Raw genomic sequence first — 18,534 nt, 5'->3', positions numbered from 1 at the left:
GAAATATATGACAGCCAAGTTGAGAGGCAAAGAAACTGACATACAAGCAAGAAGAGAAGGGATTTACATGTCAGTGATTGAAAAGGCAAGACCTAAACCTTATACTCATATTTCAATGTAATATATAATATCTCAATATTCTGTCAATTACTGAGATCTTTAATGTTTCTTTCAGTATCTTTAGTGGTGTCATACTGTTAAAAAAGGATGTACATCATCACAAACTTATATGGCATATAAAAATTGAAAGTCACAAAGACCATATTATTGTGCCTTTCAATGCTGCAAAACACTCCATTTATTAATATTAAAATAAATTTATGCTTATCATTGATTAAGCTTAACTGTATTATTATTTTGCTTCAAAATTAAATAAAAGAGACTTCTATCATATAGTCTGATGAGATTAAACTGAATTGTCTTGGATTAGATGGAAGAAAATGGGTGTGAAAAAAGTCAGAGAAGAAATTCAGTGACAGGTTAATAGAGGGTGCCTTAAGTTTGATGGCAGATCACTTATAATGTAAAGCTATATAAGTTAAAAAGACCTATAAGATCGATGACAAGATGAATACTGACCTTTACACTGGGTGAAACAATCAATAACTTGAGGTGAAAGATGGTAAAAGTTTCAAAGAAAAAGTTTAAATCCTTTAAGCATCTTCACTGTCAATTTGTGATAAAAGTATTTGAAATATTTGTAACATCTTGTGTTGTGAAAAATGATGAAAAGATTGAAAGGAGATTGGATGAAATATTAATAATCATTTCTTCAATCATTTTACAATCTTTCATATAAAACTATGATAAAAACTTTCAAAAACTTTTTTTTACTCTTTTTTAATCAAAGATGATGAAAATATTATGAGTATGTCACACTCTTGTTTTCATATACTAAGCTAGTACTATAGTTAGAAGAGTAATACTAAGATTCTATTATTAGCAGTATGCTAATACTAAGATTTAAATGCTAGTGCTATGCTAGTATTAAGGCCTGAAGGTTAGTACTAAGCTAGTACTAAGGTCTGCAGATTAGTACTAAGGTCTGAAGGTTAGTACTATGCTAGTACTAAGGTCTGAAGGTTAGTACTAAGGTCTGAATGCTAGTACTAGCACAGTACTAGCATAGTATTGATCTCTAGATGTTAGCACTATCTTGGTACTAGCAAAGTACTAGCATAGTACGAACCTTCAAACCTTAGTACTAGTTTAATACTAGCATAGTACTAACCTTCAGACCTTAATACTAGCATAGTACTAGCATTTAAATCTTAGTATTAGCATACTGCTAACATTGAAATCTTAGTCTTACTCTTCTGACTATAGCACTAGTATAGTGTTAACATACCAACCTGAGTATTAACCTCTATATCTTACTACTAGCTTAGTATATGAAAACAAGGGTGTGACATACTCACAATATTTTCATCATCTTTGATCAAAAAAGAGTGAAAAAAGATTAGAAAGTTTTTATCATAGTTTTGTATAAAAGATTGTAAAATGATTGAAGAAATAATTATTAATATTTCATGCAATCTTCTTTCAATCTTTTCATCATCTTTCACAACAAAAGATGTTAAAAATATTTTAAATACTCTTATTACAAATTGACAGTGAAGATGCTTGAAAGATTTGAACTTTTTTTTCGAAATGTTTACCATCTTTCACCTCAAATTATTGATTGCTTCACTCAGTGTTATGTATGTTAGTTAGCCTTTTGAGAGATGACCTTCAGAATAGCTTGAAGCATTGAGATATAGTTGTGAAGAAGGCAGTGTTTTAGCAAGACAACAACCTCAAGCATAGCAGCAGAAAGGCATAAAGCTGGCTTACTGAGAATGTTATCAAGATTACAGTATGACCTGATCAGAAATCAGATCTAAATCTCATAAAACATTTTCTAGAGTAATCTCAAAAATATACAGCAGGATATAATAAACTATCTAAACAGATTACAGAATTGTGAGAGCAAGTGAAAAAGAAATGAAAGGATATTGACATGTATGTGTGAGGTTTGATCAAAATTGTATCTACAATGGTGAACAACCAAACACGACAAAAATAAAATCAATTTATTCCGCTCGAATGGCTTGTTACTTTTTGATTTTGAGTGCAGATACAGACTCAAAGTGTCGAGAAACATTCAAAAACAATTTTTTTATATTTTTCTCATGCATTTTTAGCATCCGCCAAATGTTTGAGTCAAAAGCAGAATTTTTTCAGCCACAAACATACAGATCAGGTACCGTGTATGATTTGTTGATCTTGAACTCAAGTCACGATGATCAACTTGTGTAATTATTTGCTGAATGTCCATCATTATTTTTGGCAAATTTTCAATGTAATGATGCACAAAAACTCAATAGGAGTTGCTTGATGCATTTCACATATTTTAGACCTCTTTTTGAGGGTCTGTCAAATTTTAGAGGATTTTAGATCAGAAAACTGCCTTTTGTGAGCAAACAGTTCAGAGAATTTGCCTCAAATTCATTTACAAACACCATCTCATCAATCCAGATCAATTTTGATGTATATCGGACATTTGAGAAATATTTCTTAAAATTGTCATATTTAACTGTCCACGACTGTAGAAGGATTGAGGCCATGCTTAAGGTAAAGTGTAGATATATTAAGTATAAATTTTTTTTAATTTAAAGGCTTTGAATTGTCAATAATAAAAGTGCAACATGAGTTTGATCAACACTTATTTGTAAGCTGCGAAGGATTGCTTTCTGATATTGTTTTATCTGACTATTATAGCGGCAATTTATCTGAAGATATAAGACAAGCAGTGAAAATCAAGAACTCATTTATATTTTTGCCACTCACTGTATATTAAATTTGAGCTCTGAAAATGATAAATAGTGAGTGGTCCAGTGGAAAAACATTTGATACCACTGGAGCAGTAACTGTTCTAGAAGTCTGAAGCTTGATTCTCTGCCTATACACTTTTATGCACTTCTAATTTAAGCTTGAATTGTTATACAAACAATGCTAGACTATGATGTTTGCCATTGATGCAAGTAACTAGTTGCAACAATGGCACATATCATTGCTCTCAGAGTTTAAGATACTTTGGCAACTTTGAAGTGTGAACATTTTAGATGGCTGACATCTTTCTAGATTTTGTACCTTAAATCTTCACTCTTTAAGCTAAAAAATGACCTGCATGCAGTTCTGATTGCTATGCAATGAAGATATGATCTGTTATGTATCATTGATATATTCAAACTGTTAAAAAAACTTAAAATATGAATAAATACTTACAACAATATTCAACAGCTTTTTGTAGGCTCTGCACAAATTGGTCACATCTTCTGAAATGTTTCTCTATGAATTTTATCATTATTAGCTCTCTTATATGTTTCAGTCAATAGAAAATATTATAGTCATGCAGCAGCTTCAGCATACCATCAGTCACATGCAGAGTTTTATTGCATCAACTAATCTTTCTCTACATTCAGAATGAAGGGATATTGTCTGATACACATAAGTTACAAGGGGAATAACATATTTTTGAGCCTAAGTTATGGTCAATATCTTAGTGTGCAGAGGCTTTTCCCTTTGTAGATAGCAATTCTAAATGTTATTGCAAAAATGCCTTTCTGAGGTCCTGCATGAATTATTCATATATTATGACATGAGCAATAATGCCTTTTATCATCAGTCCTCTTTTTTACTTATCTAGTTTTCAAAATACAACCTTATATAGCCTTGTGTCAGGCTTCAAAAAGTGTTAGCCACACCAAGAGCTGTGACTCAGCTGTTAAAGGCAAATGAGCACAATCAATTTACTATGACAGCTAAAAACTTGAATCACATTAACTATTCTGCTTATGTGAACAAACTTTAAAAAAAGTGTGTGTAGAGTACGATAGGCAATATATTCTAATGTATATTTTGAGATTTTCAAATGTTCATGATATCTAAGCATGCTAAGGTTTCTTCACTTCAACCACAGCAGTCCTAAATGATGTTGTAAAAATGTGTTGTTAAAACTGCACATCAATTATTTATATACTTTAGCATGTCTTATCAAGGCTCTAGTCATTATTTCTTTCCTTTGACACATTTTATGAGCAACATAACCACATATAGCAAGCTTAAAAATTATTAGCCACTGATCATGCTATGGCTCAGCCAGCAAAAGTAAATAAGGTCAATCAATTTATCTCAGTGGCTGAAAACTCATTATTGTCATTATATGCTGAGAATGGAAAAAGTGCAGAATCTCACAATTTAAGCATCAATGCACATATTTCTTAGCCAAAGACTGTGACAACTCTAAAACATGCTATATAACTCACTATTTATAAGGCACTATATTTCTGTAAAATATTAGATACATAAAAAAAGTAAATATAATGATGTGAATCACTTTCAAGCTATTGAATATAATGATTTGCCATTGAACAATCATCATATTAAAGATCATGAACATTGCTAATTTAGCACTCTAATTGATGCTGAATATTTGATTTATTTAGATCAGGCATATTGTGCAGGTTCAAACTCTAGTTTACATATATGCTCATTACAAAAATAACATGTGACAGTAAGAACAAAATGTAACTCAGTAAGAACAATTTAAAGGCAGACTTTCTCCCTTAGAACATAAGTATAAAATGAAATTACTGTGTAATGGTTCACTGTTCATACTTTAACTGTTTTACACAGATAAAAACCCACATAAATGCTCTAAATGCTTAATTCAATTTCACATTAACTTTTTCTTTATATCGCAAAACTTGTAAATGGTGACAGGTTAAAAATGCAGCATATGTTAAACTCATCACTATATCCACATGCATCACAGTGACAGAACCTTTTATAAGACAATTTAGATAAAAAAGCTATTTCTAATATAAATACTTTCTAGTTCTGAAATTCTAAGTTTTAATGTTTGAATAATATATTTTTTCGAAAAGTTCAGATATATCTTAATTATTTAACTGCTGTAAATTATTATAAATTGTAACATCTGATATAATTGAAACACCATAATATATTACAATATATATCTATATCAGTATATATTGAAGGTGCATAGGCAAAAATATAAAGAAATTTCATAAAGTCAGTATAGACTGTTACAGAGCTAAATCCATCATGTGCTTTATTGAAAAGTTTATGATCAGCTACATTTTAGTTCTTTCATGTTAAACTATTGTCAGTGGTTATTTAATTATTAAATTATATGTAATCTTTGACTGAACATCCTATATCAAATGAACAAGCTGCAGTTCTATAGATAATTAAAAGCAGCTGCTGTGTTTGAATCTTCAACATGATATTGATAGTAAATATGATAACATTGAAAAGCAGAACAGAAACTGAAGATATTTGTATATTTCTTTCTAGTAATAGAAAATGCAACAGAATCTGCACTGTAAAATATGTTATGGACAATACCTTTTGCATTTTTCACAAAGCATATATATACATATCTGTTTGTGCTGTACTGAAATATTAATAAATGTATTTAAAAATATCACTTAATGTTGATCATACATATTTATGATGTATGCATTGTCTTAAAAATGTATGTAATTTCCTTTCATGATCTGTAAAAATAAATGATGAGTATATTTTTAGTCACATCTTCTACTATATCTAGCAGCTTTTTATTGTAATGCAGCTTGATTATCTCATTGAAAAGTTCTAAATTTGTAAGTTATTATCTGAACCAGTCAATTTATAGTTATAAAAGCCTTGAACAATGATAGTGCCTTTATATATAAATCTTCTAAAAGCCAATTGTATATAAACTGGTCAAACTTGCAATTTTGAGGATCAGTCTTATAAACAGGTGTAGCACTAACATTTGGACCTTAATTATAATTTCTGAGATACAAAGAAAGAGTTTGTGTGACACTCAGCACTTGAGATGTTTACATGTATGTAATTTCATTTTTTGTCTTCGTGGGACACTTAAGCAATGCATGGAAGAGTAGACAATTACAAAGTGGTTTCATTTTCTGTCCCTGTCCTGAGGTGAGGAGAGGGCCCTTCCTTTAAAAGTTTCTTACTGTGTTACATTTTTTTCTTACTCAGTTTTGTGATCTTTTGTAATGGGCATACAAACCGGAGTTTGAACATGCAGGACACAGCTAATTTGATGAGGTGCAAATATTCAGAGCCAATCACAGCACTGAATTTGCTAAGGTTAATGCCTTAAGGGCTGATGGCTTCAAAGCTGTTCAAACTATTGTATTCAATGGCTTGAAAGTGGTTCAAACTGCAGTATCCATAGTTTTATTATATATCTCAGTATAGTGATGCAAACAATGACTGATTTAACATTTTTCAAACTCATTATGATCTCTACTTGAGAAATAAGCAGTAGATCTTCACATTCTACTGCTCTTCACTTCAATTCCTTCATTCTGAGCATACAAAAACAAGAGCTATTGATGCAATCAAAGTTTTTCATCACCACAGTATATGGATTCATATTTCGACTTTTTTTTCAACTTTTGAACATACCAATAGTACATGATAAATTAAACATTCATGCTTCACAATTAGAACTACATGTAGGCCATTTTTTGTCTCAAAAAAGCGAAGATTTAAGGTCACAGAATGTATGAAGATGTCAGCCACTCAAATTCTCACACTTTATATTGCCACAATGTGCAAATAACAACAAATTATGATGTGCATGTTCGTGCAACTAGCTAGTTGCATGAATGTGCATGTCATAGTTTATCATTGTTTGTAAAACAACAGGAGTTGCACTTTTTAAAATTAAAAGCACATAAAACTGCACAGACCAGGAATTGAACTTCAAACTTCCAGGACACTTACTTTCCAGATAGTACCAAGCATTCTATCCACTAGACCACCTGCTTTTTATTGTGAACACAGCTCAAATATTATATACAGTATTTAATAAAAGTGCACAAATATCTCCTTGATTTCACTGTTTTTCTTCTATCTTCAGATTGGGTGTAGCTATATTCACAGATAAAATAGCATTAGAAAGCTATCCTTCTCACCTTTCACCTGAGTTCTGTTGGTTGAAAATCTACATCTTGTTCTGAAGATATATGCAACTCTATCAGGTCAACTCATTTATAAACTTTTGTCACTAACAAACTTCAAAACTCTAGTAGTTGAGTAATCAATCCTTTGTCTTAAAAAGAATTTTAATCCATTCATGCATGTTTTTCATCAATTTTAGATGCACAAACCTGTCAATATTCTTTCATTTCTTTTTCAATTGCATTCACAATTGTGTGATCTCTTTCAGTGGCTCCTCATACCTTGCTAATCTTTTTGTGAGATAACTTCAAAGATGATCTATGAAATTAAGCTCTGATAATTGATCATGCCATATCTTAGTCTTAATAGTGTTCTCTTTAAGTCAGCTAAGTCATGCTTGAGATTGTTATCTTGCTAAAACACCATCTCCTTCACTTTTGCTGCAATGCTTCAAGCCATTTTGAAGCTCATTTCTCAAAATGCTAACATAAGGTCAGATTTATCTTGCCATGAGTCTTACAGGTATATCTCATTTCTTTTCAAACTATACAGCTCCACATTACCAGTGATCTTTTATCATCTTGATGATATAGCATATCTGATTACATTCAGCCAGACAAGTTCTACCCATGCTATGCTTGATGTTTCAAAATATGATTTGTATAGTGCATCAGGGTTTGATCAAAAGCATATATATACTGTACAACATACTCAATAAACATGGTGAGTGTGATTATATCTATCTATAGCAGACTGTCAGCTTAAAAGAGTGAATAATTGGGAGGGCTACAGGACCTATAAAGTTGTCAGCCACCCAGAATTTGCAAACCAAGCTTAAGATAATAAAAAGCTCTTCTGAGGTCACCCTGATATTGAAATGGCAGATAGCTTGCAGTTCTGCCAAGGTTCATGATATTCTGAGGGAGGAGATTGAATGCCCAGGAAGGGTATCAGAGTGCTTTAGTGACCTGAATGGTGGCCTCAACCAAGTTTCAGATAATGGGAAGCTCTTCTGAAGTCACTGTGAATATTGAAATGGCAGATAGCTTGCAGTTCAGCCAAGGTTCATGACATTTGGGGGAGGAGATTGTTAATGCAATCTCAGTTTTCAGCCACTATAGTAAAATATATGTTTTCATCGCTTGAAAAATGCATAGCAAAAGAGAAGTTATGATTAAGGGCTTCGCAGAACATGCTGAAGTATATAAAAGATCTATGCACAGCTTTGATAATGCATTTCTACAATAATGCTCAGTGCTGCTGTGGCTGAATTAAAAAATCTGAGCAGGCTTAGACACTGTTGATAATTTGATATCTAAACATGCACAATAGAGTATACTGCATGCTGACAGTTCACTTTGTATGCTATTTTATCATTTCATCAATACATACAAGCAGAATAGATGAGACAATCTGAGTCTTCAGCCACTATGATAAACTGTTGAAAATGCTGATCCATATTTCAACTTTTAATAATGTTTAACCACATGGATAACACGGAACACATTGTTTTTCAGCTCAGAAAAGCGAAGATTTGAGGCTAGAAGATGTCAGTCATCCAAATTTCCACACTTTAAGTTGTCATAATGTGCAAATAACACCAAACTATAATGTTTATCATTAGCACAACTAGCTACTTGCACATATGACAAACATCATAGCTTGGCATTATTCAGACAACACTTTGCACTGATCTCAATCTCATTTCTCTTAAATTGAAAGATCTTCTTTCTGAGGCTCTGCAACCTTAGAACATCATGCTTTTAGCTCAGAAAATGTTATTTTTGCTAATGCACGTGGAGCACTGGATTTGAATCTGAGTTTGAATGTGATAATGCGGCTGATAGAAATATGTGAAAATATTCGTAATCAATCAGAGTGCTGTATCTATGGTCAATATTTATTAAATTAATTGATCACTTTCAAAATAATTCAAACATTTGCATTTCATCATTTTCAGCTGTGTATAATCTGGTCTAACAATATACTATTATCTGAGTAATGTATCATTTAGCATTTTCTGGAGTTATGACAGTTTTTATTTTATGTTCAACCAGTAATTGTTGCAATTCAAGGTTTCAGCCATCAACATCAGCAAAAGGCACATTAGTACATAACTGCTGGTGAGACTTTATATACCATGCAAGAGTTGAGATAGTTGAAAAATGTAGAAAAATGCATATATGTACTTCTATACTGCTATAGGTCCCACGAGAGATTGCAAATGATCAGCAGTCTTGTGAGCTCTTGCAAACCTCACACAGATTCTGCGAGCAATTGAAAACATATATATTTATAGATAATCCTGCTCTGGTCTTGCTTTTCCTTTGCAAGCACTCAGCATGTTTTACAACTCTAACATTCCCCCAAACCCAAATACTATGTAGAATTCTCAGTTTTGATGAGTTGACTCCAATGTCATAGTTTGGCCTCATCTACTCACCTTGAAAGCAGCCCACATAGATGCTCACAGCACAGCATAAATCTAGATTAATGCCACAGCCTCAGTTGAACTGAAGCTGGGCTCAAGTAGTGCTAATAAAGTGCTGAAGATCTTCAGCCACCACTGCTGGTGATGATCACTATCTAGCATCGAGCAGATGAGCGAGTAGAATACTGCTGCCAGTGCAGATTGAGGCAACTTGTCAAGTAAATTGATTTCTGATCAGTACAATGTGTAAAAGCTGATGTCTTAATATTTGGCACTATACACATTTGTATAATACACAGCAGCTAATAAGGACTCAGTACTCAATGTCAACAATCAGGATCAGAGTTACGTTAGAAGGGCAGGTGATTGCTCAAAGAGAAAGAAAGCTCAGTCAGCACATGTTTCAAACTCAGCTTTCTCACTCACATCATAAGGACACACTCACTGTCATGTGCTTGAAGGCAACTCTTGCTCAACCTCCCTCCTCTTCTATCCTCCTGTTTCAGTGACCTCTCTCATTGTGGCATGTCAGCGCATACTGCTCTGAGCCCTTTTCATGATTGCCCCCCACCATGGCATCACAGATAACTTGCACCAACAACACATCCCATAAGACACCTTCTGACTAGAACACCTCCACAGGCTGAACACAGACACTGCTTCATTCATGCCTCTTTCCTCCTTTTTTGAAGACTTTGACTACACAGAGTGGCACCCACATTTGCCATCATGCAGCCACCCTGTGACTCCATCACCATTATCTTTATGCTCTACGCGAGTTACAACTGTGTCAGAACCTGCCTTCCAGCAGTTCTCAAAGATCCACATGTGTCTTCCACCTCTGTAACAGCACATCATTGAGTATTTAATTTTTTTTTGCTTTATGTATTTTTATCAGCCATCTATCACTGTCTCATTTTCTCTTCAAATTTGTTTACGGTGTATTATATTTTCTTATTGTACTGGCCTTGTGCAACAGATAACTTTATGCTGGGTATGCTGGGCAGAATGTTTCATCAAATGATGGTCAGATGCATGCATGTATGTGTCATGCCTTATTTGTTGTACTATTTTTTTTCCATCTCATCTCTTCGTGTCCTTCATACCATCTCTGAATTAGCCCTGCATCCTGGTATTGAACACACTTGCTGATTCTCACTCGCTCCCTCTCTTCCTTCCCCTTTCCCCATGCACTGCACTGGCATGTGGTTACACATTCACAGCCTTCATCAAATCCAGGTCAAGCCTCATGGAACAGCTCACAGTGATATTCCTGCTGTCACTGCCTGTGAAAGTGAAGCATGTGCTCAAAACTCAGCCTCGCAATGACAACAGACTCAAGCCTCAAGTCTTCAATGGGAATGTGATCACCTATGATGCCTGCAGCTTCTGCATTTGGCTTCTTTCAGCAGGTCAAAGTGAGTGTGAAAAAGGCTATGAGGAGGATGTGAGGTGCATAAGGTAGCCATGAAGACATCTGAGCTGATGACAGAGGACAGGCTGGAATTAATATTGGTCACATGGACATTCTCGTTATTATACGATATCATGCCTGCTGGGGTGGGTGCAAATGAGGAGGTTGATGAAGGGGAGAAATGGAGACAGGTGTTAACACTGACACTAATGTTGATGATGGCAGAGCGAAAATAAGCAATACAAGCTCCACCACTACACACCGCACACGTTGATATATCTCTGCCTATTGGTAAGTGCATATTGGTTGAGTGCATGTTATTCTGATAAAATGTGCAGGTGTGCTTTATGCATGTGCATGCATGACTTAGGATGAAGGCAACAACAAGGTGTTCTTCGGACTGGCCTTTGACAATAAGTGCCTCGAGTTGCTCAACAATCTGAAGATCAGAGGTCTGATACTGGAAATTTGGAACTGATACATGATTTGGACTAGCAGATGCACTTATTAATTGGTTATTTACAGAAAAATGTTTGAAAAACCAATCCGAAAATTTACGAGCAACAGTAAATGCATAAGACACTGCTCGGACCCATCGCAAGTGGACATCATTAGGCAGAAAAATGCTGCAGCAGAAAGCAGTTCCTCATGATCTTACCTGTGAATGATACACCATCTTATCATCAGACTTGTGCTCTATGTCTGCTCTCCTCAGTTTCACCTGCTCTTCTAACTCCTGCTTACATGTCTCATTCTCATTCTTGCAATGGCTGCTCTTTGTCCATCTCACTTCTTTTCACTCGGTCTTGTCACCTTCACCAGATGTGCTAGTCACATCTGATTTTTGATATCCTCGCTCATATTCTCTGCATCTGCAAAGCTCACTGATTATTGCGCTTGCTCTCATTGCTCACTGTTGTGACTCACAGTCTTAAATTTGTATCAGCATGACTGGCTGCTCTTCGTATCGCATTGGCAATGTACAGTACAGTCTAGACATGGGTGTTTATAGTGACTATATTCACAATACATATTTATAATTTGAAATGGATTAGAGTGGTTCTAAATGACTCAAAATGTGACTGAAGATTGAATAATGGCTCATAAGGCCAGGGATGTAGTGAGAAGGGCTTGACAGTTTTGGGACAAATTGCAAAGGGTACATAGATCCTGAGACTAGTTTACAATGGAACACAAAATCTTGACCTTTTTGCAAGTGAACAGAAGACCTCTGACTGGATTACAATTTCACACCAGTTATGCTACAGGTTTAGAATTACACATAAGACATGTGAGTGTTTTACAATCTCTCAGAAGACTTCAGTTATCTTTTGAGAATTGACAATTTCTCATAAATGTGTTTTATATATATATATATATATGTATATATGATCGCAAGACTTGCAAGGTAAGCAAGTCTTGGGTGGTTTATATTCATCTGCAGTTTTTGCTAGAAGGTAAAATTATTAATTGCCTTTAGTGGCTAAGCCACAGCCTACAGTATATGGCTTGTGTATTTCTGAGGCTACATAGTTTTAGTTTGTTATATGTATTTTATTGAAAACATTGGTAGAGAGACAGATGATGGTAAAAAGCATAATATTGACATACTTGAAACATAAACAATGTATGCAGAGCCTTAAAAGGGCAGTTTCACAATCACACTCATAACTGCTATATAGGGCTAAGCTGAAAACCTTAGCACACTTTGATGTTATTAATCACTTGAATGTTTAAGTGCATATACAGTATGTATGTTGTGCCCTTCTACCTCATATTGTGTGTATTTGTTATTAGTATTCATCTCTCAATGATATACCAAACATATATATATGTTTAGTCAGAACAGCCCTGACTATGCTGCATTTGATCTTTTAAAGTACAAATAATATTACAACATTACAATTTCTGAGGTATGAAGAAAGAGTTTGTACAGGACTGGGCACTTAGGATGTCTATGCAACATTTTTTAGTTTCCGTGGGATACTTAAACAAAGCGTGGGATAGTAGATCATTACAAAGTGGTTTCATTTTCTGCCCCTGTCCTGAGGTTAGGAGAGGGTCCTTCCTTCAAAAGTTTCTTACTAGATAATGTTTTGTTCTTACTGCTGTTTGTTATCTTTTCTAATGAGCATACAAGCCAGAGATTGAACCTGCATGATGTGGCTGATACAAATAGGTGCAAATATTCTGAGCCAATCACAGCACTGAATTTGCTAGGGTTAATGCCTGAAGGGCTGATGGCTTCGAAGCTATTGAAATCACTGGATTCAATGGCTTGAAAGTGATCCAAACCATGGCATTCAATGGCTTCAAAGTGGTTCAAACCATATCATTCAACATTTTGTGATCTACAATGAATGGTTTAACATTTTCGGACTTATTATAGTCTCTACTTGAGATATGAGAATAGATCTCTACATTTTATTGCTCTACACTTCAACTTCTTCATTCTAACCATACAAAAACAAGAGCTATGAGTGTAATTGAAGTTTCCACACCGGAGTAGATTGATTGGCCTTATTGCAGTTTTGCAATAATGTTCTATTGTCTGGGAAATATAACAGAAAAGTCCAATGATGGTAACATGCATGAAGAAACATGTCAAAAGGTGTCACTAATTTATGCGGAGCATCTAGAAAGAGCTTAAGCATTATTGAAATACTGACTCATATTTTGACTTTTTGTAATGTTTGAACATATCAGTAATGAATAGTTAATTACATCTCAATGGTAATACAGCCAGAACTGCATGTGGTCAATTGTTCGAGTCAAAAATGCGAAGATTTGAGACTACACAATTTATAAAGATGTTAGTCATTTAAATTCTCACACTGTAAGTTGTCACAATGTACAAATAACACCAAATTATAACATCTATTGTGCGGTGCAACTAGCTAGTTGCACCAACAGTAAATGGCATAGTTTGGCATTATTTGTACAACAATGCAAGGTACACTTTTTTAAAATTAAAAGCACGTGAAACTGCACAGATTAGGAATTGAACTCTAAACTTCCAGAACAGTTATTTTCTGGAAAGCACCAAGCATTATATCCACTACACCATCTGCTATTTACCATCTATATAGTTTAAATATCATATACAGTGAATAACAAAATGACATAGATATCTGCTTGATTTCCACTGTTGCCCTTCTATCTTCAGAATGGCTGCCAATATTCTCACAGATAATATAGCATTAGAATGCCATTCTTCTCAGCTTTCGAATGAGTATCTGTAGAATAGATATATATGTGTTATTCTAAAGATATATGCAATTCTATGAGACTCACTTATTTACCCACTTTTGTCACTAACAATCCAAAGCCTCCATATCTAAAAACCCTAGTACTCAGTTAATCAACCCTGTGCCATAAGCCCTGCCTTAAGCCATTCATGTAAACTTTTGATGAAGCTCTGATTCACAAATCTGTAAATACTCTTTCATTTCTTTTTCAATTGCTTTCACAATTTTGTAATTCCTTTAAGTGGCTTCTCATGCCTTGCTAATCTTTTGTGTGATAAACTTCAAAGATAATATAGAAATTAAGCTTTGATAATTGATCAAGCCATGCCATACTCTTAATAGTATTCTTTTTAAGTCAGCTAAGTTATGCTTGAGATTATTCTCTTGCTGAAACACTATCTTCTTCACTTTTGCTACAATGCTTCAAGCTAATTTGAAGCTCATTTCACATAAATGCTAATATAAAATCACTATACAGCTCCACATTATGAGTGATCTTTCATTATCTTGATGATATAGCATATCTGAATATGTTCAGCCAAACAAGTTCTAACTGTGCTATATTTGATGTTTCAAAGTAAGATTTGTATATTGCATCAGTGTTTGATCAAAAGCATACATACTATGCAACATACTCAATGAACATGGTCAGTGTGATTATATCTATCTATAGCAGATTTTCAGCTTAAAAGAGTGAATAATTGTGAGGGCTACAGGATCTATAAATATGCCAGCCACTCAAGATTTGCAAACCAAGTTTAAGATAATGGAAAGCTTTTCTGAGGCCACTTTGAATATTTTAACACAGCCCAAATTGTGCAATACTCCCAAGGTTGATGACATTGTGGAGGAGGAGATTGAATGCCCAGAAAGGGCATCAGAGGGCTTGAGGGCCCTGATGTGTGGTCTCAATCAAGTTTCAGATAATGGAAAGCTCTTCTACATATTACACATTGGAGACCCTGCAGCATTTTATATCACTAGAAAAGATGGCACAGATATCTACACTAGCCCATGCTGAACCTCACCTTCAGTAATGAAAACACAGTTTGCTACACACTATCACCTTTCAACTGTCTTCTTTGCCATAATATTATTATACTCTAAAAACATTTTTGATAATCACACTGTTCTTGATTTCTGTCGAAAGGACTGATATTTTAATGTGGATAACAATATATACCTCTCAATCAATGTGGTGAATATTTATAATAAACTTATCAAATTGATTATGAAGAAAATTAGGACCTCAGAAATTGTTTCTGCCAGAAATGGCCCTCTTATCCAAGTACTCAATGAGCATGATCTGTGTGATTGTACTAACCCAAAGTAAATCTTCCAGCATGAACAAGTGAATGGTGAGGGCTATAAAGTCTGTGAAAATGTCAGCGACCATGAATTCTCATATTTGATAAATAGCTAACTTTTTTCAAGGTGATAGAGCCTTAAATGTTGTTTTTTTAAGTTTAAAAATCTGCATAAAGCATGACAATCAAATCTATCACATATAATCACATGCATATTGCTCTTAAAAGTCAAGATATAGATCAGTCTTTTAAATAATGCCATCATAGTGTGAAACATATTTTCACAAACTGAGTTTTTTTTCATTTATCAAGAAAATATATCTGGACAGGATAGCCATATATATTATGGCATATGAAGTACAGATGATTTTTCATATCAATTACAAATAGCTCTTCAAAAAGCAGAGTCAATGATAAAGTCTAGAAAGGATGTGGCTGATGAAGAGACACACATTCTATAAGCTCAAACATTTTAGTGTTTGAGGAAAAAAGTGAGTTTACAAGGACACTCTGCAGATGTATTATGAATGTATGAAGTGCGAATTCCATATCAGAAAGTATTCATCATTTTTGTAGAAAAGTGATCATTGTCTTTTATAATATAAAAGCTGTTGTATTCTCTGTTAATCACAAAAAATGCAGCATAAATATCACCAGGTTATGTTCCATTATACCATTGTTATTTTCTTTTGATGTTAATCTCCATCATTCTGGTGTATATTATTGAAACAAATTAATTTCCTGTCTCTCTTTTTATCTATCTAAAACTTACTTGAGTAAGAGGGCCATTACTAGCAAAAACAATTTCTGAGATTTCAAAATTCTGAGTTTCATTTTTAAATTATTATTTTCATGATCTTTTAGAGATTTATTTGTTATTTGACTTTCATAGATCATTACTAGATTTTTACACCTGATATAACTAAGTATCACATAATGTATCAATATAGTATATGTTTGACATCATCAGTAAAGAAATTTAGTGAAATTCAACACAGTCTAGTATAGCTTATCACAAATTTAAATGTCACATATGCTCTATTGAGGAGTTTATGATTAGCGACTTTCACAGTATTCTTATATTGAACTATTGCTAGCAGTAATTTCATGATATCCTCTCTGATATATAATGTCAAATCAAGCTGAACTTACTTTTTCATTTATAATGATAAACAGCAAGAAGTCAGAGAGATTTTCAAAGCTGCATCTCCTAATCTGTCATTTGCGACATGTTTAACATGATAACTTAGGATTTTGCCGTAATTGTGAGAGCTTTTTATGATCTTTCAGATGCTTACCTTGTTAAAGCATTTTCTTAATTTGACAAGCTGTGAGCTTGTAAATAAATGAAAGCATCTGCTATATTTACATCTTTATTGCAGTACTGATAATGAAGACAGATTATAATATTGTAAGATTATCATTTAAGTGCAGCAAAATACAAACTGTAGGTATCTGTATCATTTTTACAGTAATGAAAATTGCAGCAGGGTATGCACTTGCAACATGACATGAATAACATCTCTTGCATCTTTTCTGAAGCATAAATTTGTGTATGTTCAACTGAAATGTTAATGAAATTGTGAAGAAGAATATTTTAACTTTTCACAGATTTAGTTAATTACTTTGAATTATCTTCAAACATATTAAAGCATGAAAAAATGGCTTTCGTGTGTATATCTACATATAAGTATCTTCATTTTATTTGAAACTCACTGAATCTGTGTGCATCCAATGCAGCGCAATCTGTGTATCCAGGCCCTTCAGCTCAGTCCAACAAGTGATGGGAAAACTTTCATCTTTTTTTGCTTATTGCCTTGGACATCACTGGCACGGTCATCATGAGTAAATCACCACTAATGGATGAAAATCATTTTTGTTTCTTTGACAACTATAGACTCATATATAAACTTGCTCTTCTCCTGTTTTCTGTTTTAATGAGATTTTTTTCATCTTTAGACTTTTGAGTTGTGTTTACTATTATATGTCAGAAATTGTGATGCTCTGATTCATCCAGTAGATAGAATTGATCATTACTTCACTAGAAATAATCTCCTTGAACAATTTGTGCAGTCTTAGATATACATATATATAGTTTCATTTATGATCTATCAAAGATAATGAGTGCATTTACAGTGACATCTTTGACTATATCTAGCAGCCTTTGATTTGCAATGCATCTTGACTGTCTCATTCAAAGTCATAGATCTCTGAATATTTGTATAAGTAAATCAAAGATGCTGCCAGTCAATGCATAGTCATTAAAGCCTTAAACAACAATAGTGCCTTTATATATAGACACTCTGAAAAGACAATTTTACATAACTTGCAAAGTTAATGACCAGTCTTACAAACAGATTAGTGTACACATTGTTGAACCTTTGTGTGACTCTAAGAGGTTATGTCTGTTATAGCAAAACTAAATATAAATTGTCACCTGACTTCTTACAATAGTGATTATCAGGCATAATACAAATAATCTTTATAAGCTATGTCTAATGAAAAACATTTTCAGGAAGCCCATCTAATTTAATTAGCTTAATAAAAAAAGTATCTTCAGAACCAGCTTGTAATACTATAAAGATTTTACCTTTTACTGTGCCAATACACTCTCTGCATCATTGGTAACACAACACTCTGTAGCCTTTATCCTGTAGCCTTATTAGTGTTAATTATGACTGGTGTGTCACATTATAGAGTCAATTTCTTAGGATGAATCTATTTCAATCATCAAAGACATTGCATAAACTTCTCAGTAATTCAAAATTTATCTCATTAGAAGAGCTGTACAAATTCATAAAATTTGCAGCATTATTTTTGGCCTTGAGCATTATGCTAGCCCTTTTACTGTTTGTTTTCTTATAATATGCTTTACAGGTTGACTAAAGCATTTTGAATCTCAAGTGCCTTCAACGTTTTGTTTTACTTTTATTATTATTTTAGGACTGACGTGTAGATAAATAAAATAAAGTGGTGATCAATTGACTTGCTCTAATTATATACACAAGAATGAGGGACTTCAGTGTAAAAAAGAGACACACTTCATGGACAGTCATAAGTTTCATGTATGCAGGCCATGCCTGGTTTACGATTTCTGAGGTACGAAGAAAGAGTTTGTACAGGACTGGGCACTTAGGGCATCTATGCAGC

General features: G+C 33.7%; 1 protein-coding gene across 1 annotated transcript; it reads left to right on the top strand.

Annotated features, from left to right (window-relative positions):
• Window positions 1-10,664: 10,664 nt before the first annotated feature.
• Window positions 10,665-11,307, top strand: LAESUDRAFT_715295 (uncharacterized protein; the record flags this gene model as incomplete). The annotated part of the gene is made up of 4 exons (XM_040907136.1): window positions 10,665-10,833; window positions 10,908-11,020; window positions 11,055-11,120; window positions 11,200-11,307. The coding sequence occupies 4 exons, from the start codon at window positions 10,665-10,667 to the stop codon at window positions 11,305-11,307; spliced, it is 456 nt and encodes a 151-aa protein (XP_040762465.1).
• Between the last annotated feature and the right edge of the window lie 7,227 nt (window positions 11,308-18,534).

Source organism: Laetiporus sulphureus, assembly GCF_001632365.1.
Source record: "Laetiporus sulphureus 93-53 unplaced genomic scaffold LAESUscaffold_30, whole genome shotgun sequence".
Taxonomy (NCBI): domain Eukaryota; kingdom Fungi; phylum Basidiomycota; class Agaricomycetes; order Polyporales; family Laetiporaceae; genus Laetiporus; species Laetiporus sulphureus.
This window is presented reverse-complemented; position numbering and strand designations above follow the sequence as displayed.